The sequence below is a fragment of the Prionailurus viverrinus genome, chromosome F1 (assembly GCF_022837055.1).
Source record: "Prionailurus viverrinus isolate Anna chromosome F1, UM_Priviv_1.0, whole genome shotgun sequence".
Lineage (NCBI taxonomy): Eukaryota > Metazoa > Chordata > Mammalia > Carnivora > Felidae > Prionailurus > Prionailurus viverrinus.
Window position 1 is genome coordinate 7,849,804 of NC_062577.1, and position 26,657 is coordinate 7,876,460.

The 26,657-nt window shown below is 48.0% G+C and overlaps 1 protein-coding gene across 3 annotated transcripts in view; it reads right to left on the minus strand.

Moving 5' to 3' along the window:
- Positions 1-20,643, minus strand: part of CD247 (CD247 molecule) — a 72,840-nt gene extending 52,197 nt beyond the window's left edge. For 2 of the 3 annotated variants that reach the window (XM_047840998.1, XM_047840997.1), the window contains exon 1: positions 20,460-20,642. In XM_047840998.1, the coding sequence (XP_047696954.1) occupies positions 20,460-20,568 (109 nt within the window). In that variant the 5' untranslated portion in view covers positions 20,569-20,642. Of the gene's footprint in view, positions 1-20,459 lie in introns of all 3 variants that reach the window. The other variant, XM_047841000.1, reaches the window with a different exon arrangement.
- Positions 20,644-26,657: the final 6,014 nt, after the last annotated feature.

The following is a 26,657-nucleotide window of genomic DNA, read 5'->3' on the forward strand; positions in this document are numbered from 1 at the left end:
GCCTGGCCTCGAGCCCAGCGCCGGCTAAGCGCTCATTAGATGCCGGAAGTCATCTAGCTCGGTGTTTGGCACACAAGAGCTCAATAATTACTTGTTGAACGAATGACACTAAGTAATACTTCCGGTCTTATTCCCCCTCAGTAAACTCCAGCCCAGCTGCTAGGGTGCTGGTGCTAAAACACAAAATTGCATCTGTTTGCCCGTCCAAGTCCTTAACTTCCGTCTCATTGGGTATAAAGCATCCTTCCAGCCCGTAAGCAATTGCCACTCTCGTTGGAGTCCCGGCTGGCACCCAGTATCTCTGACCCCACGTCCTACCGGCCTTCCCCTCACTTGGCCCACCTCTCCCCAGTTCCAGGAACATGCCAGGCTTTCCCCAGGTGTCCGCTCACTTCCTCCTGGGGTGGACTCTCGGGTCCCCTTCTGAGCAAGGACATCCCTGCACACCCTCCGTACGCCCATCCCCTCCACCACCACCCTGACCTTCTCTGTGAACCTTCCCTGTGTTATCTTTCCTCTTAGCACTTCTCACGACCATTGCATACGTCACCCACTTACCTCGGTTATTGTCTGTCTCCATCTTTAAAATCTTTTGAAACTATTTTTAAATATTTAATGAGCTCTGTGAGGTCTAGGATTTTTTTTTTTTTGATCTGTACGTTCACGGCTGTTCCCAAAGCACCTTGACACATACTAGAGACCCAATAGATATTTGTTGAATAAATCAATGAACGAATAACATTAACGGTGGGTTCCGTTTCTGTTTCACGCGACAAGAATCGTGGAACAAAGCAGCAAGTAGGCAGGTAGTGAGTTGTTCCTCACGTAAGTGTTTCCAACCATCTGGATTTCCACCCACCCCGGACTCTGTTGAGCGATAGCCATCTTGGAAAAGAGTTTGGCCTTGATGACCTTGAAGTCACTTCCGACTCTCTGACCGCTGTGCCTAGCTGGGCCTGCCTGTGCGGAAGCAGGACCACGGGAGCCCCGTGTGCCATCCCAACCCCCAACTCCCCCCTCCCCCCGTGGTTAGCACCTGGCCATGGGTCTGCTCTAAAGCAATAGCTCACCACCGAACACTGAAATGACGAGATTTTGCACCACCTTGGCCTTGAAGCCTGCTCCATCCGCTCTCTGTGGAGTCGGGAAGGGAGTAGGGAGAAAGAACCTGAGGGGGTGCCGGGCTGAGAGAGAAACGAACCAGACCGGCTGACACGCACAACCCCCTGAGTGGGGCTGAGAGGCAGACACAGGGTGGGAGGCCGAAAATCACAACCAGGGATACCGCCCGTCCAAACGGGGACCGAGCTGGTTGGAAGGTCGAGCTATGGGGACCGTTTTCTAGACGGTCTGCCTGCATTCCCTGAGAGACGTCTTTGCAGGAGAACGCTGTGTCCGCTGCGGTCCTCGGTCACCGTCATGAATGCCTGGGAGGAACGACACGGGTCTCGGACTTGACCACCATGACCACAAATGGTCACCAGCTCCGTGCTTTGGGAGCAGCCGGGAGGGGTGTGGTAGGTACCTTGTCCCACGTGAGACCATCAGAGGGAAGTCAGGACTCTAACATCGCCATCAACGATGACACCAGAGATCGGCCCCAGGGAGAAGGGACGTGGGCGAGGGGAGACTTAGCAATTCCACCGCCAGGAATTTATTCCGAGGAAATAACCCCAACTGTGGACACGGATTAATGCAGAGGAATGTCCACAGCAGCACCGTCATCATGTGTCAAAATGTGAAGCCATCTAAATGTCCAACGACAGGCAGCGGTAGAATAAAATGTGGCACTCTCTCGGCACGAAAATTGATGTGGAGACACGTTTGACCACAAGGAAAGATGGCCAGGATTTATTGTTCCGTGAAAAACACAGCTGCAAAACTAAACGCACCTATTCGAACCTCGAAGGACAGTCACCAACATGCTAACGAGTCGTGGTGGCAAACTTTTACAAAATGATTTTTGTTTTTGCTTTGTCCTTTTCCGTATTTTCCAAGTTTTCCGCGGTAAGTGTGCTTTGACCCTGTCATCATTAGAATATGAAAAACATTTTCTTTTAAACCGTGCGGGGGGGGGGGGGGGGTGCGCCTGGGTGGCACAGTCGGAGCGTCCGACTTCATTGGGCGGTGAAATGGCTGACTTCCAGGTCATGTTGTTTTCTTTTTTTCCTTTTTATTTATTTTATTTATTTTTTATTATTTTTTTAATTTACATCCAAATGAGTCAGCATATAGTACAATAATGATTTCATTCCAGGTCATGTTTTGCTTATTTCTCATTGTCTACAGGGCGGGGAACGTTCTTGGTGGTAAATTACTACTTTTAGGAGGAACATTAAATAAACAAAGACAAGAAGATTGTAAGTGCTGCTGGTATTTGTTTTGGAAACAAATCTCTTGGAATACCTGTTATCCTGGAACTTAGAATTAAATTAAGACACGGAAGGGGGGCACCCACCCGGGTGGCTCAGTCATTAAGCACGACTCTGGATTTCGACTCAGGTCAGGATCTCATGGTTCGTGAGTTCAAGCCCCGCCTCGGGCTCTGGGCTGACAACTCAGAGCCTGGAGCCTGCTTCGGGTTCTGTCTGTCTCTCTCTCTCTCTGCCCCTCCCTGACTCCTGTTCACTCTCTCTCAAAAATAAATAAACATAAAAAAATAAAAAAGACGCGAGGATGAGGGAAATAGCCTGGCATAGCAGGAGCACTGGACTGAGCGTGGGTCCTGGGTTGCAGATCTAGAATCACAAACTCTCACCGGGAACAAGCTCAGACCCCCATTTAAGGGGCACCTCCCCCCCATCCATGACCTGACTTGCACCTGCAGCGCCTTTCTGGTCCGCCACCAGCCTCATGACGGCCACCTCCTCTCTCAGGGCTCCTTTCTTGGTGAAATAGTGATTGGGACGTAGGAGATCCTTTACCAAGCAGAGACTCCGTGACGCAGAAGGGGAAGAGAGATGGTTCCAGAGAAGCCTCCTTCATCGTTTACCTAGGGCTGGCCTGGCCTGTGCGGCTCTCCGCCATCACTTCCTGCCCTCTAGCCCCTCCTCCAGCCCCCGGCCAAAGGCAGCAGCTTCTGAGCTGCCCTCAGAGAGCTGCCTTCCCGTCCGCCCATCTGGTCACACTTCTGTCACTCTGTGGCTCCTAACTGGGGTTGGTTACGCCCCGGGACAGATGAGCTGCAAAACTAACAATGCTTTGGCTCTGTCTACATGAGTCCACATCTTCCAATCCTCCATTTTGGGATGCTCAGGGCCCCCAAGAGTCAGAGGAGCAGGGACGTCGGGGTGAGGTCAGGTGCAGAGGGCCTTGAGGGGCTGGGGGAGAAGAGCACATGCTTCAGGGGTCAACCGAAGACCCTTGAGGTCAAGAGCAGACAGACATGGCCTCTGGCATTTCCGTGGGGGTGCCTCAGGCACTCCGTTTGGCAGTTCTACTCATCTGTTCAGGCGTTTGCTTTTTTTAATTTATGGTAACAGAAAACATTTATTGTAGGGCTACTGTGTGCCCTCTGGGCTAGATAACGCATTATCTGCAGTTCTCCCCCGCAACCTTCAAGGCAGGCTGAGTTGTCTTCATTTTATAAAAGAGAAGGCAGTTTCATAGAGGTCAAGCACCTTGCCTAACGTCACATAGCTAGGTAGTATTAACGTCAGGATTTCAGTTTAGGGTTGGTTGCCTCATTGGTCTATTCTGCTTCCGCTTTCTACTGAAACCGACCTCCCTCCATCTCGCCACCTAGATGGAAATGCAGATGAAAGACGAAGGAGTCACTTGCCAACTGTGGATGCCCAATGTCAAGTGAGGGCTTTGCACGGCTTACGGCTGTCCCCCTGGGGAAGAGCCCTTCCAAAAGCCGTGCTCACAGGGCGTCCCCGAAGCCGTCATTCCAACCGCTGTTGGGGAAGTGACTAGCAATGGAGTAATTGGCCGCCTCCTGTGCTGGTCAACTTAACGGCCAAAATGAAGTCAGATCGGATGGCCCATCACAGCTTAACCCATCACCAAGTGATCACAAACAAAAATTATGACCCCAGTCACTGGCTCTCAACCAGGGGCACATTTTGCCCCCTGAGATATTGACAATATCAGAAGACGTTTTGGGTTGTCACAACTTGAAGGTGCTAATGGGAATCTAGTTAGAGGTCAGGGATGCTCCCAGACATCCTGCAATGGACAGGACAACCCCCCCACCCCGGGCGAAGACCCATCTGACCCCAGACGTGCAGAGGTTGAGAAACCCTGCCGCAAGCACTCAATCCAAAGGGATTTGACACAATTGGACACTAATTAAATATCAGAAAGAGAAATTGGGAAATCATCGGTAGGGTTAGCTGTGGCTAAGGGAGTCCACATCCTATTAGGTCAGTCAGTGGGCATTGTGTATTTTTTCCAGTTTGTCTTATTCAAGAGTGGTCTATGGAATTTACTTAGCTTTTCTTCGGGTTAAAACCAGGAATGGAACATTTAGCCTCTAGGAGGAGAAGAAACAGAGAATGAAAAATAATGTGTAATAATGGAAGCTCGTGTGCAAATTTTAGTAGTACGTATTCTCTCTATATAAGGTTATACAGAGACCTTATATAAGGTCTCTTTTAGAAGAGACCATGCCACCCCTCCCGGCCACAGGTATATATGTACATCACCCACCCACATGAACTCGTAGGAGGAGAGCTTGGGTTTGGATCCAGAAGAATGGAATTCAAAGTCCAAATCTACCAATAACCAATCTTGAACAAATCGCCTTCTTTAAGCTTCAGCTTCTCTACCAGTAAGAGGGAGGTCTGCTGGAACATCCCAGAGGGCTGTAGACTTTTCACGAAGTAATTTACATGAAAGCATTTGGCAAAACGGCCAAGTATGATTTAATCGTCCACATGATCACGCACCCACAGAGGGCTTCTCCTTGAAGGGCTGCATGGATTCTTTGTACCCCATTTCCCCCCATGATCACCGCCTATGTTAGTTTCCCCTGGGTGACTTTCAATCTCCTATGCCACACTGGAGGCATACTCTCCGTAGCATGAAATGAAAGATTCGATTCGACTTATTCTACTCATGGCCCAAAGGAGAGTATTGCTTCCGAGAGGACGGCGCCTCCCGTTACATCGAGCAGGCGAGGACGATCAGGCAGACAGCATTTATGATACAGCTTTCCGGTTTCCAAGGGACAAAAGCTGGACATCACCCAATGCTTTATTGTCCTCCAATGATTCTTCCCACTTGGAGCCAAACTCTGTTGGTCTTTAATTCTTGTCTGCGTCTGTCTTTCCTTAAGTAACAGGACGCTGGATTTTCACTTCCAAACTCAACCCAATTTCGAGGGCGATAGAAGGTTTCAAACGGCATCTGCCACCCTTTCGTTATGACCCGAGCTTCTGGCGTGAATTAGAGAAGTGGCCTCCACGTGTCCATGTGCTGTTAATGAACTTGTATCTACTGATCTCGAAGCACTTTTGGCGATTCTGACACACATGCTTTTGCATAACCGCTCGCCTTTCTTGCCCGTAAAGGCTTGTTGCACAGAGCAGAACTGTTTTGAGCACGGCTGAGCCCCATGTTGTGATGTGCTGAGTTCCTGAGAATAGAGACTCCGGGGGGGGGGGGGGGGTGGTGGTGTGGGCAGACCTTTACTGTTGGGGTCTCCTTTCAAACCCAGAGATGGAAAACCGGGCCTAAGACATAGTGAAGGTGAGTCTGGGCCCAAGCACCCGACGTCTGATCATTGCTCTTAACCAGGGGTTGGCAAAGTGTGGCCTGTGGCCAGATCTGAGTGGCTGTGGGTTCTGTAAATAAAGTTTGGTTGGCACATCACCACGCTCATGGGTTTACATATTGTCTGAGGCCGCTCTGCCAGCCAAGTTGAGTAGTTGTGAAAAAGACCACGTGGCCCGTAAAGCCCAGGATGTTTACTCTCTGGTCCTTTCGAGAAAAAGTTTGCTGAGCACTGCTTGACGCTGGGTGTCGTCGGAGGGACCCCAGCGGTTCACACCTCAGGCGTACAGGGAGCACAAAGAAACAAATGCCCGAATCCCTGTGTCAAGAATCCTTCCGTTGGAAAAGCGACGTGTCACTACACGAACGGTTCATTAATAATACAAGAGCCAGATGACGACATGGGCCAGCAATCAAGGAGAGCACAGTGCAGCGACCTTAGGAGCTGGCGTGTATCGGGCACTTAGGTCCTGGGCACCAAGCCCAGTCCTTCTCACACATTACAGGGCCGCTTCCTCACGAAAAGAGACAGTGGCCCCTACCTGAAGGAAGACCATGTTCCAGATTAATGGTTGCTAAGAAAAGGAATCGTGAGATTGTATTTTTTTTTCTCTCGTGGATACCCTTTCATTTATTTGTTTAGGCTTTTTTTTTTTTAATATTTTACTTTGAGAGAGAGAGAGAGAGAATGCATGAAAGCAGGGAAGGAGCAGAGAGGGAGGGAGGGAGAGAATTTTCAGCAGGCTCCACCCTGAGCACGGAGCCTGATGCGGGGCTTGATCGCACGACCCTGGGATCGGGAACTAAGCTGAAATCAAGAGTCAGATGCTTAACCGCCTGAGCCACCCAGGTGCCCCTCATGAATACCCTTTGGGTACATCTTCCTGTACCTCCCCTGATTCCTAATTCCCACCCCTGCCCCCCCTCTTTCTCTCACATGTATGTGTACACGTGCACACCCACACCCACACACACTTTTTTTGCAACAACAGAGAAAATCAAGGTCATCCCAGTCCCCTATCCACCTGCGTGTAAACAAACAGGTCTCACTAGAATGAGAGTGTATTCTTGACTGAAACACACTTTCCTGGCAAGTCAGGGCTGGACCTTAATCCAGTTTCTCAAACGCTCATTGACTGCAGAAAGCTACCGAGAGAAGTGGCCAATTTCTAGTGACTCTTCCCGAGGAGAACATGCTTGAAGCATTTCTTTGCTCAGAACAAAACCAGAACTGCCCTGCCTCACAGCTGGGGCCCCTGGCAGCTGTGACCTGGAAACATAACTCTTTCTTCTTCCCTCCCCAGCCAAGGAGACCACGCGGAGGGCAGGAGGGGCCAGCCCCAGCTGCCACCGTGGCCTCTCCTCCTGCCGAAGTCCCTCTGCCAGTGGAGGCCACTGCTACAGTGGAGCCAAGATGTCAGAGTTGGAGCAGGAGAAAGGAGGCTCTGGAGCAGACAGAGACACTGTCTAAAATCCAGAGCAAGCCCCGAAGCTTGAATTACCATTCAGATTCATTTCGAGATCGCAGAATGTGCTGGCGATGTTTTTCTAAAGGGCAACCCCGGTGCTCCCGAGATGGGAGGTACCCTCCCTTCTGACAGACTTCTTCCATTTTCCGGAGGGAGGGAGGAGACAGAGCTGGCTCAGCAACCCCCCAATCGGCATCTCTGCCGGCCGTTTCAGCAGGGGCTCGACGGTCACCCAGGTAGGAAATGAATGTCTTAAGCTGCAAGTGTCCTTCCCTTAATGATGCCTGATGGCAAAGACCCGTGTCTTTATTGCATGTTAACGTGCCTCTTCCCTTTCCTCATTGAGCCGCATCATGGCGAATGGCAATTAGCGTTCAAAACAAATAAACTGAGCCATCGTAGAGAGAACCTTGCCAGATAGTCTTAGGAGAAGCTGAGAAGCGTCGTCAGGACCAGACCAGGCCAGCAGGGCGTGGGGGCAGGCTGTGCGTCAGGGTCCCGAGGGCCCTGAGTGGAAGATGCCCCCAGGCTCTCTACCCCAGGACCCACCCTGAGAGTGGGGAAGGAGGGTCCAGGGATTGGGGTGGGGGGCTACCGAGAACATTGGCAGGTGTTTGCTGGTTTCCTCAGGTGGGGACATTGTGTTGCCTCCACCGGACCTGCCCTTTGCAACTCCCTTGTCCATGTGGCAAGCAGCCCTCAGCTCCTCCCTTGAAGTTCGTTGACAAATGTCAGGCTCTTATCCCCCGCCCAGAAGCAATATGGCTGGTGGGGGAGGGGGAGGGGCAGGCTGCCCGGGGTCAAAGCCCAGCTCCGGTTTGTGCTAGCCACACGCCGCCGAGCCTCCGTCCCCCCACCTGCAAAACGAAGACCAGTAAAAGTACCACAAGATTGGTTGACCTAAAACATGTGAAAAACACACACCGAGCGAGTTCCTCTCAACAGGTGTTAGCTGTTCTTGCTGCTTGTCACTTCACTAAACCAGCCAGACATCCGTCAGCCCTGGTGAGTTCTCGGAGCTCGGCGGCTGGGACTTGTTACAAGCAGCATTGTCCTGCTTGCGCAGAAAACACATTCAGGATGAAGTAAGGCGCGTGACTCTGCTCTGAATTTTCTTCCCACCTCTGATAATGTTTCTGACAATGAAACATATCGTTAGAACACACTCTCTTCACTAAATAGGAAGATTACTTGAATGTCTCTCATTAGCTTCAATCTTCTCTCCCCAACCAGGTTAACCTAACAGATGCCCTGTCACTATAAGAGGCAAGTTTGGCTGCCAGAATCTTCTATCAGTGGGTCACTATCCCTGTGGTCACCGCAGGCCCTGGACAACCTCAGCGGAGAAGTCAGAGATGCCACTGATTCAGCCACACAAAGGCATTTTCTTTTCCCTCCCGAGGGGGGGGTGCCCGGCAGGAGGGTGGGAATCCCGGGTGAAATGGCATTAACAGAAAACCCTTGAAGGGAAATCCTCCCAAGTCCTAAGAATCTGTCCTGCCCACACTAGGTTGGGGAACAACCGAAAGGAAAATCTGGGCATGTCCCTCCTTAAGAAAATTAAACGTGGGGCGCCTGGGTGCCTCAGTCGTCCAAGCATCCAACTTGATGTCAACTCAGGTCGTGATCTCACGGTTTGCGACACGGAGCCCCTCTGTGCTGACAGCGTGGAGCCCGCTTAGGATTCTCTCTCTCTCTCTCTCTCTCTCTCTCTCTCTCTCTCTCTCCCTGCTCCTCTCCACCTGTGCTCTCTCTCCCTCTCAAAATAAGTAAACGTTTTTTAAAAAGAAAATTAAATAGGTATGTTCGTTCTATGAAAATCCGATACGTGAAAACGTACACTTGAAAATTGCTAAATTAGAAAACAAATCCTTCCATTCCTAAATGATTTGATAACACACTTCTAAGCATGTTTTCTGCTCATGGAGGTGGCTGGTCAGCCACCATCAGGGCCTCATGGGCAGGCTGAGCTAACACCACCCAGTCACCTGAGCTCCTGGTGGTCGCCATTCCAACGTGCCATGCATCTTCATGGGCACCTAAGACCCAAGCGGCCAGTTCAGGAAGCTCCATTTACTTACAACATGGCAACCTGGCAGCCCAGAGGACTGACGGCTGGAGCAAGAATCCAAAAGTCCTGGGTTCAAGTGCTGACTCTGCCCCGTACTTTCTACGTGACATTCGGCTGGTTTATTGAGTTCTTGGGCAAGCATTTCTTCCCTGGTAAAATCTCCAAGTAGAACTTGGAGATATCTATCCTCCCCAGCTCAAATATTCTGTGATTCTGTCACATCAGGCCAGCCGCACATAGAAAGACTTCTCAGAGAGGTTCCATCTACTCTTCCTGTCACTGAAGGTAAAATTCACTGGCAGCGTCGGACCCCCCCCCCCAACCTAATCATGATATTACCACAAGCCACTTCTGATTACAAGGCAGTTAAACAACACGCGAGGCACATGCTTGACAACTTTGCAAAATTAATTTCTCATAAGAATAAGTGTAAACTTAAAGTCACATTATTTTTAACAGTGCACTTAAATTGAGACATTAATTTTTTGAACTGCATTATTTTGAATTTGCATAATTCAGAATCCAATTACATGTGACTTGTGTATTCTCTCTAAAAGGGTTTTTTAAACCTTCGAGAGAGGGAACGGAAGTAGTAAAAGAGATTGGCGATGACACTGGGTCAGACTTGATGGAGAAAGACCATGGGTTTGAGCGAACCCACAGGACGACTATCCAAGACCATAGAGAGGATGCCCTAGAGAGGACCCAGGACCCAGAAGCACAATACAGGTTTCCGTGGGTCACCACTCTGTACTGAGTTTGAGATGACTGGCCAATTTGGAAGTTAGATTTCTCCTTCTCCTCCTCCTTCTTTCTTTTACAAAGAGAGAGAGCATGAGTGGGGGAAAGGGGACAGAGGGAAAAAGAGAGAGAATCTTAAGCGGACTCCATGCTCAGTGCAAAGCCTGATGCAGAGCTGGATCCCACGACCCTGGGATCATGACCTGAGCTGACATCAAGAGTTGGATGCTCAACTAACTGAGCCACCCAGGCACCCCTTCTTCTTCTTCTCCTTCTTCTTCTTCTTCTTCTTTTCTTAATTGAAATCACTCCCGGCTTGAATGCTGCCAGAAGATGTTCAACCCCCAAATTAAAAATGCCTAAAGAGCCAAATCCTCTCTTTACTCTTTGGCGCAGAGGAGCCATTTTGTGCTCTTCAAAATGGCTGACAGGAATCTTCTGAGGAAGCTATGGTCTGAGAACAAACTAGGGATTCGATCAAAGGCTGAGACTTTGCGTTTAGAGCCATAGCTAGAAACTAACGGATGTTGTTTTTTCCAAACCAAAGAAATCAAGAAATTGAAGATAAAAACTGTTCTCTAAATCTTCCCTTCCACATTCTCCCCCCTGCCGGGCCCTTTAGATTGCAAGGGTTCGTGATTATAACTTTATTCACAACCCATTTGAGGTTTCCAAGCAGCTCCCTCCCCAAGATGAGATGACAAAGCTTTGAAAATTAGAGGCACCCCTCCCCTCACCCCAAAGAGCTATCCTTGACGAGGCGTGCTCTGTTGAAACGGAAGGAATTTGCTTTATAGCAGCCTCCCTTGTGGAATTATGTATGGGAGCATTTAACAATACAGCATTTGCAATGGGCAGGTGAGAGCTGGCCAACCTTTTAAAGGGGATTTCACACACCAGGTCAGCAGGGAGATGGATAGGTGAGCTGCAGTAGATACAATTATTTGACTTTCTGAGCCGTTCTTTTTGAAGCCTCTACCCTTAATAGAAAGAAAAAGAATAATCCTCTTTGCCAACCTTTTGTAGCTCAATCTTTATTGTTCCCACTAAAATCCAAAGAAAACGGACAAGATTCATTTTGTCCAGAAAGCATGTGTGTATTTTATAGAGGTCTGAGCTTTGAAGCATTGATAGTTAAGTGGGAGAAAAGACAAAGATTTCTCTCTAATCTGAGGACATCAAAGGGGGAATTTCTGAAGCACTCTGGCCTGACTCAAAACGGCCCTGGGTGGTATCTCCCGATATACCCCTCCTTTGCTACCAAACTCAGCGTGGAAATTAGCACAGGCTCGCACAATGATGACAATTAGGCCAGACCGTACAGAAGCAGGCCTGTGGGTAAATTAAGACTTCGAGAGAACGTGACCCACTGGGCCAGGGAAGCTTTCCTTTTACTGGCCTGGTCACTGGGCTGCTTGGCCAACCATCTGTAGGACTGGTTGTTTGACGTTGGGTGCAGGAGATGTGCTCGGTTACTATTTACTCATTGCTAAGTCCAGTAGCTGACCTGGACTTTTGAACAATCAAAAGTTGGAACCATCAGACTGCTCCAGTATCTGTTTGAACAATCGGATATTAAAAATAACTGTCGGTCTGACGGCACCAACTCTCGATGGCCAAAGTAGGCCACACCCACCCGGTTGGATCGCTTGCCATTCTATTCTGAGGGCAGAAATAAACAAAGAAAAGCACCACACGCATTGGGACTACTTTAGTCAGAACCCAGAAGACGGCCACCGTGGAAAGAACTGGTGAGAACTGGGGGAGCTGGCGACGCTTTCTGCTGACGGGGAAGTTCCTGAAACTGTTTTCGTCCTGGGCTTCCACCGCGCGAAAGACTCACCATCGGGAACTCTCTGGGTTGGGTTTTTAATTCTGAGTTCTGAGAACAGTACATTTTCCACCTTCTTTTGCCACCTGACTGCTGGTAACAAAAGGGTAACAGCGGGCCCAGGAGAGTCACGCATATCTGGGCTTGATTGGAAGGGGGCCTACGGGTTTCTACAGGAGGTAGTCAGCGTCTTAGTGGAGGGAGCTGGGAGGAGGAAGGACAGGACGGCGTGAAGGAAAGACAGCAGGCTCACGTCGGGAAGTGGGGACGTTCTGAGGGGAGTTGGGGGACCTGGAGACTCTGCATCTATAAGGAGGCCACCCCTCCTCTCCAGGATCCTAGCGATTCTAGTCTGGACTTCTCGCCCCCCTCCGGCACAGAATCTCTGGAAGGCGCACAGAGATGTCTCAGCTCTAGTGCGCACCTCCCCAGATTGCCGGCTGTGAGTCCGACCGACGTGCCAGGCACACCAAACCAGTCCCTGGTGCACACGGAAACACATAGGACGTGCCCAGGACGTGTCCATGAGTGCACAGACGGGCACATACGCACACCAGGCACAGGAGTGCGTGAACGCTGGACATCAGTGCATGCACGCACACACTGGAACACACCAGAACACACACACACACACACACACACACACACACACACTCGCACATGGCATCCCACACCAGCACATGCACAGTAGGGCACGGGCGCCTGCACCCCCACCAGAGCACTTGGGTCAGCACGCACTGGCACACACGTTTGCTAGGACCGGGCTTGGGCACAGGCTACTCCCGTGGTGGAGTCACCTGGTAACAGCTGCCTTCTCCCCAGAGCAGGTCGCTCTGGCCATTCCGCCCCCTGTGGCAACAGGGGGCAACCTTCACCCCCACCCCCACCCCCAGGTTGTCTTTTTTTTTTCAATTTTTTTTAATGTTTATTTTTAAGACAGAGAGAGACACAGCATGAGCAGGGGAGGGGCAGAGAGAGAGGGAGACACAGAATCCGAAGCAGGCTCCAGGCTCCGAGCTGTCGGCACAGAGCCCGACGCGGGGCTCGAACTCACAGACCGCGAGATCGCGACCTGAGCCGAAGTCGGAGGCTCAACCGACTGAGCCACCCAGGCGCCCCAGGTTGTCTTTTTCTATTCTTTCCCCCCTAACACCTCTTCTCTCCAATTCTCCATCACCACCCTCAGCCAGCATGATGAAAGGGCAGTTCTAACTCAGGGGCCGTCACATTATGTCTTAGACCCAGGCGGGGGCATCGCATGGAGGGGAACTGGCGAAACACAGAAACGCAGCGCCGAGTTTCTAGTATCTACAGCGACAGACAGAAGTAGGCATTTGTTATATCCTAAATGGTGGCGTCGGCTTACGTTCTGGGCTGTCCTCCCCAAGCCCCAAGGCTTGCAAAGGCAATGCACTCTTAGCCCAGCGCCCTGCAAATGTCCTGTGGAAGCCCTTGAACACTCCTGTTCCAGCCGTCCCGCCGGCCAGCTTTGGGAAGGTACCAGAAATTCACCTACGTGGTTCTTCAATGCTTCACATACTTTTCTCTGCAGCGGGTTTCTTAACTTGATTTGTTCTGCTCCAGTCACCAGCAAAAGGGTTTGCCCTCCCTGAGCTCAGCTCAAGCAAATGCAAGGGGACTCGGGGCATAAATCATTGAAGACTGCTCACGGACGTTTGTCATTCAAAGGCAATTCCCCCACTCCTTGAGGATTTTCACAAAAACAAACAAACAAGCCAAAAAACCAATCTCCACTCAGTCTGTGTGTAACACTGTACTGTTCTTTAAAATCTCACACGTAAAACCTTACGCGCTGTATGAAGACACGCTTTTATCCAACAGATCAATTACAGGCTATTACTTAGACTCTAAACCTCTCAAATACGCTTTAACCTCATTTAGCTTTACACGTTTGGTTTTCACATACACGTAGGGCGGTGGGGCTGCGGAAGGGGAACACACAGACCTGTGTCGGTCGCGAACTGAGGGCCATCCTTCCCAAGACAAGCTCCCAAGCGGCTCTATTTCTTAACAGTGAAACAGAGAAGAAGGATTTTACCAACTTTGTGGGAAACCCGAGCTCAGAATTGTAGTAACGTGCCAGACAGAAACATGATTCTGTATTAACTACCGAATATTTCGCACACGCGGCAGAAAAAAAAAAAAAGCCTATCACACGAGGACATACAGCATCACAATTATTATTTCTTCCAAAATGGAGAGGAAAACAGTAAAGGATGCTTGCTAAAAGGAACGCCTTCACAGGTCGGCCTCAGAGTTCAGTCACCAGGGGTATGACATTGTCAAATGACGAGCGAGCACCCGGGAAAAGAGGCTGCAGGGAACCCTCCAGAATGTATACACCGGGCAAGGTTGTCAGAGAAGCCGGCTTTGGGACCTCTCTCTACTCTTAGGCCAGCTCATCAAAGCTCGGAGCCTCGTTGTCTGTGTTCCCAAAGAGAGAACCCTACTGGTTCATCTGCTGCCCGCATAGGATGGCAATGAAGACCCCATAAGTAAGGGTGTAGGAAGTCACTTCGTAACTATAAAGGGATGACTGCGTTCAGAGAGCGGCGGTCTGGACGGGGCAGGGATCCTGCCTGTCCTTGTTTTCTAATGCTTTCTATTTATTTATCCCCCCCCCCCTTGAGCTGAAAATCAGTTGCTGAGTAGCACAAATCATAGCAGGCAAGCAAGGTGGTTGGTGGAAACTCCTGACACCTGCCCCACTGCAGTCCCGCTGCTTCAGACGGCAATCTGCTCTCTCTTCAAGTCACTTCTTACCAACCAAGTCCTTGGGTGCCCCCCCCTCCCCCGCCCCCGCTACATCTGCAGTCAGGGCGCGAGCACAAGGGTTAATAAGCCAGAAAACGCTGGGCCTCGTCCCTGGATTTTGCACGCCAGAGGCTCCCGCGACAGAGTTAAAGATATTGTGATAAAGGTGGAAGTCCAGACCTAGAAGGTATTTGGAGCCGCACGGAGTCGAAGTTTAGTTTCCGAATCCTGGGAGCCAATGCCAGCGCGGTGGGGGCCGATAAGTAGATGTTCTCAAAAAGTGCCATTTTGAGACCACATGCAATTCCTTTGCTAGGTGCAAGGCACGTCCGACTCTCTGCCTTCTCATCTCACAGATGAGAAACCAAAGCCCGGAGAGAGCTGTCTGCCCAAGTTCACCCCGCGATTTAGCGACAGAGAAGAAGAAAGATGTTATCCAGCTGTCGCCCTGGGAAAAATGACGCTTGTTGTCTTTTGCAGGTTGGGAGGCTCGGGCCCACATGTTGACTGGCTACGACTTTTCGGGGAACCTTTCGTGAGCGGCACTTCTGAGTGGCATCTCTGCTCCCCAGTACCCTGCGGGAGGCAGACATGACTGCCGCCATCTTATAGAGGAAGGACAGGCTCTGAGGGTGGCAGCTCAGAATCCAGATCTTTCTAGCTGCACGGCCCGCTCTCTCCCTCCACTGTGTAGCTGCCCCAGAGAAGACAGGACACTTGCAGATGGTCAGAGTTAGGAAACAACTCGCTTTCCTCCACTGGATCGTTTTCAACGGAAGCCTAAAGTGTCCTGCGAAATGTTCTTTAACTTATTCTTTTAACTGTCAACCCGGGAGAAATTAGCCCAAGGACATAATTCAAAAGACAATTGTAAGGCTACGTACGTAAAGATTTTTCTTGCAGGCTTAGCTATAATAACAAAAATTAGAAACGGGCCAATGTCCAACAGTAAAGAAGTAGGAAACTACGTTACATAAACTCTGGAAGTTTACACAGCAATTAAAAACCATCGTGAAGGCTAGGCATAAAAAAAAATGCTCACGATAGATTATTAAGAAAAATAAGCACACGGAAATGCTTTTATGATGGCAACCATAAAAAGATTTGTGTACACTCTTTTTAAAATATTGGAATGGAACATAAAGAAGGAAAAGTGAAGTTACTGGGCTAGCTTGTAAGATTTTGGATTTAAAAAATGCGTAACTTCCTCCGATGAGTTTGTGATATTTTTGTTAAAACACCTCAAATTAAGAGAAGGGAAAAAAGCGATAATTACTTGGAACATTTAGTTGGTAACTCAGACCAAATGAGACTACACCGGCTAAACTGCTTTTTTCTTCTCTCCATATTTTGAGGCAATTGTATACTGTGATTTTTGCCATCATCCAGAAACTCTTATTTTTCTCCTGGTGCCTCTCATTAATGAGTTTTTTTTTTTAAGTTTATTACTTAACATTCTCCCACAGTGGATAGCCTTGTTTATTTTCTGCTTTTTCCTTAGGGTTTAAGCCGAGTCAGAAAAACGAACGTCTTTCTTCAATCGTTTATGTTTGAGATATAATATTATTTGAATCACATGAAATTATCTTGTTTGTAGGTCCAAAAACAAATAGCAGAAATTTTATATCAAAAATTTTAATAACAGCAGATTGTATCTTAAACCATCCCAGCAACTCATTTTGAATCATTCTGTTCCCTCAAACTGTCCTGTCCCCTCCACCAGCTAAATTTTGTTTGGTTGGTTGGTGGGTGGGTTTAGATTTAAATGCTAAATTCTCTAGAAGGGAAGTCCAAATAACACCATTCCAATATATTCCTCGTAAACCATTAAAGTTAATATAATTACGTGGAAACATCTAGAATTCTTTCGTTCAGCCACTTTAATTCATTTGACACGTATTTATTGTGTGTGGACTCAACTCATGGCAGTGTGCTAAGTGCTAGGCACCTCTCTAAACAAGACTGAGGTGTCTTTTCCCTTGGGGAACAGAGACTCCTTTGTGCAGGCTGGGAGGGATGGCTAAGAAAGGTGGTGACTCACCAGATCAGTTTGTTTCAACTAACGTGCCAAGTGACTGGTTTGGATTCTTTATTAAGCAGATTGACTGAATGTTTGCTCAAATTGATTCAATCTACCATCAGGTCATTGTTAATAAGAACTCGCCTTGGCCCGAGCCGAGAAGAAGTCTATATTGAGCTGTCCCCGCTGTTTATTTAATCCATTAGCTGACCACAGGTACATATGGCTCAGGAGAAAAAGACTCCCGAAGGGTGTCTTTGGACAGCTCTAATGCAAAACAGTTCCCGAAGATGTGCCTTAACTGTTCTAAATAAAACACAAGACACGATGCCTGGGGGACTCTCGAAAGTAAGACTGGACATCCAGTAAAAGTTAAATCTAATTTTTTAAAGACAAAGGCAAAAATAAAAAAACATTTTTCAAAACATACAGCAGTGGTCAGTTACCTAAGTGACAGCTTCCCAGAACTGTTTCTGGGGGACATTTCCCAGCAGTGGGGTCTCTAAGCCAGCAAGTGGGAGAAACGCCAAAGGAGAGAACTTAAGTAGCTCATCTGGATGAGAAGTGCCGGTGACAGGACGTCGAAATATTGGTGAAAATGCCATTGTCCTGGCACCACCTAGGAGTTCCCCTCATGTCCTGCTCTGAGCAGCTTAAGCAGAGATCTGGCGTTCGAGACGTTTGCATTTAAATACCCAGTCACTGGACACCCATGCCAAGCATTCAGCTTCGAGAGCTGTGTGGCCACCCCGACCAGTGACGAGCTGGTGGACTTTGTCCTCTAATTTCCTCCCCCTAACTATTTCGATTATACACTTGGGAGCATGTTTTCACTTTGGGGGAGTATCCCCTACAGAATAAGTGTCTTAAAAAAGAAAAATGGCGGTTCTAACGCTCATCCGGTGACCTGCCCAAGCTTTATATCCTTGTTCACAGTTACCACCACCCCCGCCCCCCCGCCCGCTCACATGTTCCTGTGCTGTAGGCTCAGAAATCAAAAGGAGGTTGAGTGGGGCCTCGACGGACGGAGAAAATGTCCAGTGCTGTTTACAACCCAGCTGAGGGCAAATTAAGAATTCTAACCATGGGTTTCCACTTCCTGTTGCTAGATGTTGAGAACAAGAAACCAGACCGTGATGTAATAATAGTAATAATTAATACAGCTTCCATGTATTGGCTGTCTGCTATGTATCGAGCATATTACATTCATTTCTCATCTTCACAGTTCTGCAAGGAAAGTTATCCTTACTTTAGAGGGGAGAAAACTAAGGCCCAGAGAGGGTAAGTAACCTGCCTACCGTTGCACAGCTAGGAAAGTGGCAACACCGGGATTCCATCTATGATTGGCCTGACTTTTGCCACCACATCCAGCCATCTCCTTGCAAGCAGAGCTGCAAACCAGCCTGGGGGGCCTGCTTTTCCTGAGGGTTTGTGGCCGCGCTGCATCTCCTGGCTGAAGAAAGGACAACGGCCACACTGACCAGCTGGAAGCATTCTTGGCCACAGCGGGGTAGAGAGGTAAGGGTACTGAGTAGCTGAGGGCCCTGCAGGCAAAAGCGTGCCCCTGCCGCTAGGCACACCACCTTCGTCGCTACTAGCCTCCGACCCCGGCGACCGGCTTGGCCGACTCTCACCCAGGGAGACCTCCTCCCGTGGAGACGCTAGGTCATTATTTGCTTTGATCCTCATGATCTGGGCATTTCCATAAGAGGCACATGGAAAGATCTCTAAAAGGCAGACTTTTAAAAAGTTTGGAGGGGCGCCCGGGTGGCTCAGTCGGCGGAGCGTCCAACCTCGGCTCAGGTCATGACCTCGCAGTTGGTGAGTTCGAGCCCCGCGTCGGGCTCTGTGCTCAGAGCCTGGAGCCTGCTTCGGATTCTGTGTCTCCCCCTCTCTCTCCCCCTCCCCCGCTCATGCTCGGTCTCTCTGTCAAAAATAAATAAACATTAAAAAAAAAATTTTTTTTTTTTAAAGAGTTTGGAGATAGGTGACTTCACTGAGCAAGAAAAGAGAGACCTCAGCTCAAATTCTGTCAGCGGCCTTTCCGCGGAGCGAAGTTGTAAAGGCAACACGATGCCATTCGCAGCCCCGGGGGTTACAGGCCCAAGTCCCTCCTCACCTCACCTCAACTGGGCTGAACGTTTGGAAGAACCTTCTCGGGGAGTAGCTGAAAGGGCCGTCCCCACACCAGCACAGCAAGGGGCCTCGAACGATGGAAAATCCCGTCCATCCTGTTTCTTCCTCCTGGGCGCTGTGCGTGGAACTGGGCACGGCCCGCATCTCGTCTGCTGGGTGGGGTCTTGTTTGTCACGCGTGGCAGCCACCGCCACCCAAGCAGCTTTTTTTTTTTTTTTTTTTTTTTTCCCCTCATCTAACTCTAGTTTGCTGCTACCTTGGCCCCGAGGTCAACACAAACGGACCGGTGAGGAAACCGCATAGAAGTACCTCGCGGCCTGAAGCCCAGGGTCTGAAGCCACTGCCGTCAGCTGTTCCCCTGAAATCACTGAATCCACTGGCTACTGTGGCATCGGGGACCCTCTTGTCCCCCGCACGCAGGACGGGCCCGGGACTTGCTCTGGGGCCCTCACCTCACAGGGCCGTGTGACTCACACCCAACAAGGCTCTTCCGAGAAGAACGCTGTGACCTTACAGAGTTTTCAGAACCCCTGAGGTGTCAGGCTGGGGCTGTGCCACGTTCCCTGTCAGGAACAGAAGCACCAGGGGCCTCCCCTGCCCTCTCAGCACTGTCGCCAAACGCTCTCCCGCACTGCGGTGACCCGTGACGTGGAGAAGGGACATGTGTTTGTGACCTGTCTTCCTGTGTCTTTAGGTTCAAATACAGCCGGTCCTGTTTCTGGTAAAAATGCCATGATCCCAATCTCCCGAGACAGTCTATTTTGTCTTTCTTTTCACATGTGGTCCTCATAAGGTGGCCTAGACAACACGGTGGGAGTGAAAGGATTCTAGAAAAGCCCCGCTCCCGCGAGCTAAAATGAGGTGAGGAGTAAGTTCTCTCACTGGGCTGGTCGGTTGTTACGACGGCGACTTAACAGGTCACATCCTCTCATCCGTCCCTACGTTCTGTCAGCGTCTCTAGCTTTTTGGCCTCAGATAGAGGGCTGCTTGCAGTGAGGGTGGTGGGTGAGTCACTGAGCCACGATGGGTGTGTCCCAGGGCAGCCCCTGGCCGTGGGGGAGGGGGAGGGGGGCAGGGGCAGCCATGACAGAGCTGAGTGGAGACACGGGCCCGGAGGAAGGCCCCTTCTGTCCTTCGTGGACATCGCTGCTCAGTCCCTGCCCCGTCCAGGTGCTTCAAGTCAGCCGGACTCACAGCCGTGACCCCGTCTGACCGAGAGAAGTGGTTTTTTGTTGGCAAAGGACAAAGGAAAGAGGCCAAGTGACGGAGCCAGCCAGGGGGTACGAGGAGAAGACGCAGAGACGAGACGCGCGTCGCAGTATCAAAAGTGGCCTGGCTGACGTGTTCTCATCCCATCCAGCGTCTGTTAAATACTCCCTCTCTTTTTCTCCGCACCGGGCCTGCCTCAGTCGCTCCTCTGCCCCCTTCCGCCCTGTCCTTTCCCCTCCATGGACTGTCCTCCCTCCTGTGAGCACTAGGAACACCTGTATTGGGGGCAGGTGTGCGTTCAAGCAGCTGGGTCTGAGCCGATGCCCAGCTCGGCTGTAAGACAGCAGATCCAACCTGCTCAGCTTCGAAAGAGACGCCAGCTCCTCGCTACCCCTCCGCGGCGTACCCCCCCCCCCCCCCCCCCCCCCCCCCGCACACACGCAAGAAGAGTTTCTGGAAGTTCCTTGCCATCCATCTGTCCGGCCTTACCTGTTCCTGGCAGCTGTGCCTGCAGCAGGGCCATGATGACAAGCACCTTCCGCGTCACCTTGTCCTTTCCCCCAGCGTGGCACCAGGAGGCCGAGGCCGTGGCAGCCATGGCTGGGACCCAGAAGAGAGACGGTGTCTCTGCTTTGTGCTGCTGCCTCCTCAGGAAGTAGAGGACTGTGGGGCCTTTGAGAAGGCAGACACCTGCCAGCAAGGCCAAGAAACGCACTCCCCCTTTCGGTTCATAGGCAGGAAGCGCTGGAGGTTTGAGGGTTTGAGGGGTGTGTGTGTGTGTGTGTGTGTGTGTGTGTGTCTACATCTTGCTTTTTCTCTCATTTAACCATTGTTTTACTCTCCGTTTCTCCTAATTTTTGTCTAATTTTTATCTAACTCCTCTCTTGCTGGGTGAAGCCAGTCCCTAGGCGAACAGGAGTTCCCAATGCGTGTAAGGACATTTTCCTGGGCTTACATATTTTATAGATGTTGGTGAGACGGCAGAGCTCTGGATCCAGGAGAAATGCAGAGACAGAATACCTGGGCTTTGGTGCCTATCTCTGCTACCCAGGTGCTGTGTGGCCTTCAGTAACTCACTCAGCGTCTCTAGACATCAGCATCCTTACCTGTAAAGCAAATGGCATGAACAGGGGAGGGGCAGAGAGAGGGGGAGACACAGAATCGGAAGCAGGCTCCAGGCTCTGAGCCATCAGCCCAGAGCCTGACGTGGGGCTCGAACTCACGGACCGCGAGATCGTGACCTGAGCTGAAGTCGGCCGCTTAACCGACTGAGCCACCCAGGCGTCCCAAGCATCCGACTCTTGATTTCAACTCAGGTCATGGTTCCAGGGTCATGGGATCGAGTCCTGTGTCAGGCTCCACGCTCAAGAGTCTCTCTCTCCCCCTCTGCCCTGCTCCCCTGCTCTCTCTCTTCTCTAAAATAAAATTAAATAACTAAATTTAAAAAAAGACAACGAAATATCACCTCACATCTGCCAGAATGGCTAAAATTAAAACAAGTGTTGATGAGAATGGGAAGAAAAAGTAACCCTTGTGCACCATTGGTGGGAATGTGAATTGATGAGGCCACTGTGGAAAACATGGATGTTCCTCAAAAAATTCAAAATTGGATTACCATATGATTCAGTAATTCCATTACTGGGTATTTACCCAAAGGAAAGGGAAACACTAATTAAAAAAGATATATGCATCCCTATGTTTATTGCAGCATTTTATTTATTTATTTATTTATTTATTTATTTATTTATTTTTAATGTTTATTTATTTTTGAGACAGAGAGAGACAGAGCATGAATGGGGGAGGGGCAGAGAGAGAGGGAGACACAGAATCGGAAGTAGGCTCCAGGCTCCGAGCCATCAGTCCAGAGCCCGACGCGGGGCTCGAACCCACGAACCGCGAGATTGTGACCTGAGCCGAAGTCGGACGCTCAACCGACTGAGCCACCCAGGCGCCCCTGCAGCATTATATTTAAAATAGCCAGGATACAGAAGCAACCCAAGTATTCATCCACAAGTGAACGGATAAAGAAGATGTGGTATACATAAACTACGGAATATTACTCAGCCACAGAAAAGAGTGACATCTTGCCATTTGCAACAACATGGGTGGATGTAGAGGGTATAACGCTAAGTGAAAGAAGTCAACCAGAGAAAGACAAATACCATATGATTTCACTCGTATGCGGGAATTTAAGAAACAAAACAAATGAACAAAGAGAAAAAGAGACCAAAAAAAAAAAAAAAAAAACCAGACTCTTTGATACAGAGAACAAACTGGCGGTTGCCAGAGGGGAGGGGAATTGGGGGCTGGGTAAAAGAAAAGAAGAAGAAGAAGAAGAAGAAGAAGAAGAAGAAGAAGAAGAAGAAAAGAAGAAGAAGAAGAAGAAGAAGAAAAACCCATAGTGAGATTCTACTTCGCACCCCCTAGGGTGGCTAAAATAAAAAAGACAATTAGTGTTGGGGAGGGTATACAGAAATTGGGACCCTCAGGGACACCTGGATGGCTCAGTTATGCAACAGACTTCGGCTCAGGTCATGATCTCTCAGCTTGTGAGTTCGAGCCCCGCGTTGGGCTCCGTGCTGACAGCTCGGAGCCTGGAGCCTGCTTCGGATTCTGTGTCTCCCTCTCTCTGCCCCTCCCCCGCTCATGCTCAGTCTCTCAAAAATAAATGAACATTAGAAAAAAATTTAAAAAAAACAAAGAAATTGGGATCGCATACATTGCTGGTGAAAATGTAAAATGATAAAGCCTTTGTAGAAACTAATTTGGCAGTTCCCCAAAAAAGTCAAACAGAGTTGTCATAGGACACAAAAATGATGCCTCTAGGCATAGACCCAAGAGAATTGAAAACACATGTCCACACAGTATTATCATAATAGGCCCAAATTGGAAACAAGCCAACTAGGGAATGGTAAACAAATGTGGTATATCCCCCAAATGGAACGTGATTCAGGCATAAAAAGGGATGAAGAGGTAAGAGGTCTCTTTTTGGGGTGGCAGAAACTTCTAGAATTAGATGGTGGGATAGTGTACAACACAGTGAACATAGTAAAGGTCATTCAGATTACATTTTAAAATGGTAAGTGCGATGTTACGTGAATAATATCTCAATGCAAAAAAAAAAACGTTAAAACGAGCAATATTAATTCTGTGCTTGCAAGTAATTTCTCATGGTCTATGGTTTGCTTTTTCATTTTCTTAATGGTATTTTTTGATGGAAATGTTTTAATTCTGATGATACCCAATTTATCAATTTTTTTCTCTTGTGGTTTGTGCTTATGTTCTATACCCAATTTGTTGGGAGCTTTTAGCATGAAAAGAGGTATTTTGTCAAAAGCTTTTTCTGCACCTATCAGGATAATCCTATGACCTTCATCCTTCATTCTATTCACGTGGTGTATCATGTTTATGGATTTGCATGTGTGAAATCATCCTGGAGTCCCCAGGCTAAGTCCACGTGATTAGGGTGTACAATTCTTTTTTTTTTTTTTTTTTTTTTTAACGTTTATTCATTTTTGAGAGACAGAGAGCATGAGCGGGGAAGGGGCAGAGAGAGAGGGAGACACAGAATCCGAAGCAGGCTCCAGGCTCTGAGCTGTCAGCACAGAGCCCAATACGGGGCTCGAACTCACAAGCTGCAAGATCGTGACCTGAGCCCAAGTCGGACGCTCAACCGACTGAGCCACCCGGGTGTCCCAGTGTACAATTCTTTTAATGTGCTATTGAATTCGGTCTGTTAATATTTTTATTGAAAATTTTTGTGACACCTGAAACTAATATAACACTGTATGTCAAGTATACTGAAATTAAAACAAAAACTTCATAAAAAAAAGGAAGAATTTTTGTGTCTATGTTTATCAAGGATATTGATCTAAAGTCTTCTTGTAATATCTTTACTTGCCTTCGGTAATGTTAACCTTGTAAAGTGAGTTTGGGAGAATTCCCTCCTCTCCCACTTTGTGGAAGAGTTTGAGGATTGGTGACCATTCTTGAAATGTTTGGTAGAATTCCCCAGGGAGGACATCTGATCCTGGGCTTTCCTTTGTTGAGAAAATTCTTTTTAATTTTTTTTATGTTTATTTATTTTTGAGAGAGAAGACAGAGAGTGCGAGTGGGGGAGGGTCAGAGAGAGAGGGAGACACAGAATCTGAAGCAGGCTCCAGGCTCTGAGCTGTCAGCCCAGAGCCCAACGCCAGGTTCAAACTCGTGAACCGCAAGATCATAACCTGAGCCGAAGTCAGACGCTTAACCAACTGAGCCACTCAGGCATCCTGAGAAATTTTTGATTACTGACCCATTAGTAGTGCAGGATTATGTGGTTAAGTTTCTACATATTTGTGAATTTTCCAGTTTTCTTCTTCTAATTGATTTCTGGTTTTATACCATTGTGGTCAGAAAAGACACTTGGTATGATTTTGACCTTCTTAGGTTTGCTAAGATTTGTTTTGTGATCTATCGTATGATCTATCATGGAGAAGGTTCCATGTGCACTTGAGAAGAATGTGTTCTCTGCTGCTGGATGGAATGTTCTGCATACGTGTGATAAGTTTATTTGGTCTAAAGTGTGGCTCCAGTCCAACGTTTCCTTATTGATTTTCTGTCTGGATGATCTGTCTGTTGTTGAAAGCAGGGTATTGAACTCTATTATTATTGTACTGTTGCCTAATTCTCCCATTAGATCCGTTAGTATCTACTTAATTACATTTAGGTGCTCTGACATTGGATGTGTATACATTTATGACTGTTATGTCCTCTTGAAGAAATGACCTCTTTATTATTAGGTAATGATCTTTATCTTTGTTACATTTTTTTTGGATAAAAGTCTATTTTGTCAGATATAAGTGTAACTACCCCTGCTCTCTTTAGGTTTTGACTTGCCTGTTAGGAACATCTTTTTCTGTCCCTTCACTTTAAGCCCTTAAAACTGAAGTGAGTCTCTTACAGGCAGCATATAGTTGGGTCTTGCCTTTTTTTTTTTTTTTTTTTAATTCATCCAGTCATTCTCTGTTTTCTAATTGAAGAATATAATTCATTTACATTTAGTAGAGTTAATTATTGATACTAATGTCATCTTATTACTTGTTTTCTGGCTGGTTTGTAGTTCCCTTGATTCTTCCTCCCTCTCTTGCTTCCTTCCTTTGTGAACTGATGCTTTTCTGTAGTGGTAAGCTTTGACTCCCTTCTCCTTATCTTTCGTGACTCTACTATAGATTTTTGCTTTGTACTTACGATGACACTTACTTAAAACATCTTTTAGATATAACAGTCTAATTTACACTAGTAACAACTTCAATCACATACAAAAACTCTACCCTTTTGCTCTCCCCTTTTATGCTTTTTATTATTATTATTTTATTTTGAGAGAGAGTGAGGGAGAGCACACGCAGGAGCAGGGGAAGGAGCAGAGAGAGAAGGAGAGAGAATCCCAAGCAGGCTCTGCGCTCTCAGTGCAGAGCCTGACACAGGGCTTGGTCCCACAAACCATGAGATCGTGACCTGAGCTGAAATCAAGAGTCAGACGCTTAACTGACTGAGCCACTCAGGCTCTCCTTCTTTTATGTGTTTGATGTCACAATTCACCCATTTTTGTTTATTACATGTGTATTTATTAAAATTATTATAGCTATAGTTATTTTTAATACTCCTGACCTTTAACCTTTATACTAGAATTAAATGGTTAACACAGCAGCATAATACAGTATTAGGGTATTCTGAATCTGACTATATACACTTACCTTAACTCGTGTGTTGTACGTTTTTATATGTTTCACATTACTAATTTCAGCTTGAAGGACCCCTTTTAGCATCTCTCCTGAGGCAGGTCTCCTGGTGGTGAACTCCCTCGGCTTTTGTTTGTCTGGGGAAATCTTTATTTCTCCTTCATTTCTGAAGGTTAACTTTGTTGGGTAGAGTATTGTCGGTTGGCAGTTTTTTCTTTCAGCACTTTGAATATATCGTCCTACTCTCTCCCTGCCTGTAAGCTCTCTGCTAATGAACTTATAAGGGTTCCTTTATAAGGTACCAGCTTCTTTTTTCTTGTTGTTTTTGAGATTCTCTTTATGTTTTCTTTTTCACAGTTTTATTGGGATGTGTCTCAAAGAAGATCTCTTTAATTTGAGTTTGTCGTATGACCTATGAGCTTCATAAACTTGGATATCCCAATCTCTCTCCAGATTTGGAAAATTCTTGGCCACTGTTTCTTTCAGTAATCTTTCTGTCTCCTTCTCCTTCTCTTCGTCTGGGACTCCAATAATTCACAAACTGTTTTTTTGTTTTTGTTTGTGTTTGTTTTTGTTTGTTTGTTTTTGCTGGTATCCCATGGATCACGTAGACTTTCTTCACTTTTTTTCATTTTTTCTCTTTGTTCTCTGACTGGATAATTTCAAAGTTCCAGTCTTCCAACACACAGATTCTTTTTTCTGCTCGATCTATTTTGCTGTTGACGTTCTTTGCTGTATTTTTCACTCATTGTCTTCTTCAGCTCCAGGGTTTGTTTATTTTTTTAATTTCTCTTTGTTAAAATTCCCATTTTGTTCATGTCTCCTTTTATTGACTTCCTGAATCGTCTTTCTGTGTTTTCCTGTAGCTCAGTGACTTCCTTAAAACATCTATTTTGAATCCTTTGGTAAAACACAGCTCTCCACGCCTTTGGAACCAGTTACTGGAAGATTACTGTGGTCCTTTGGT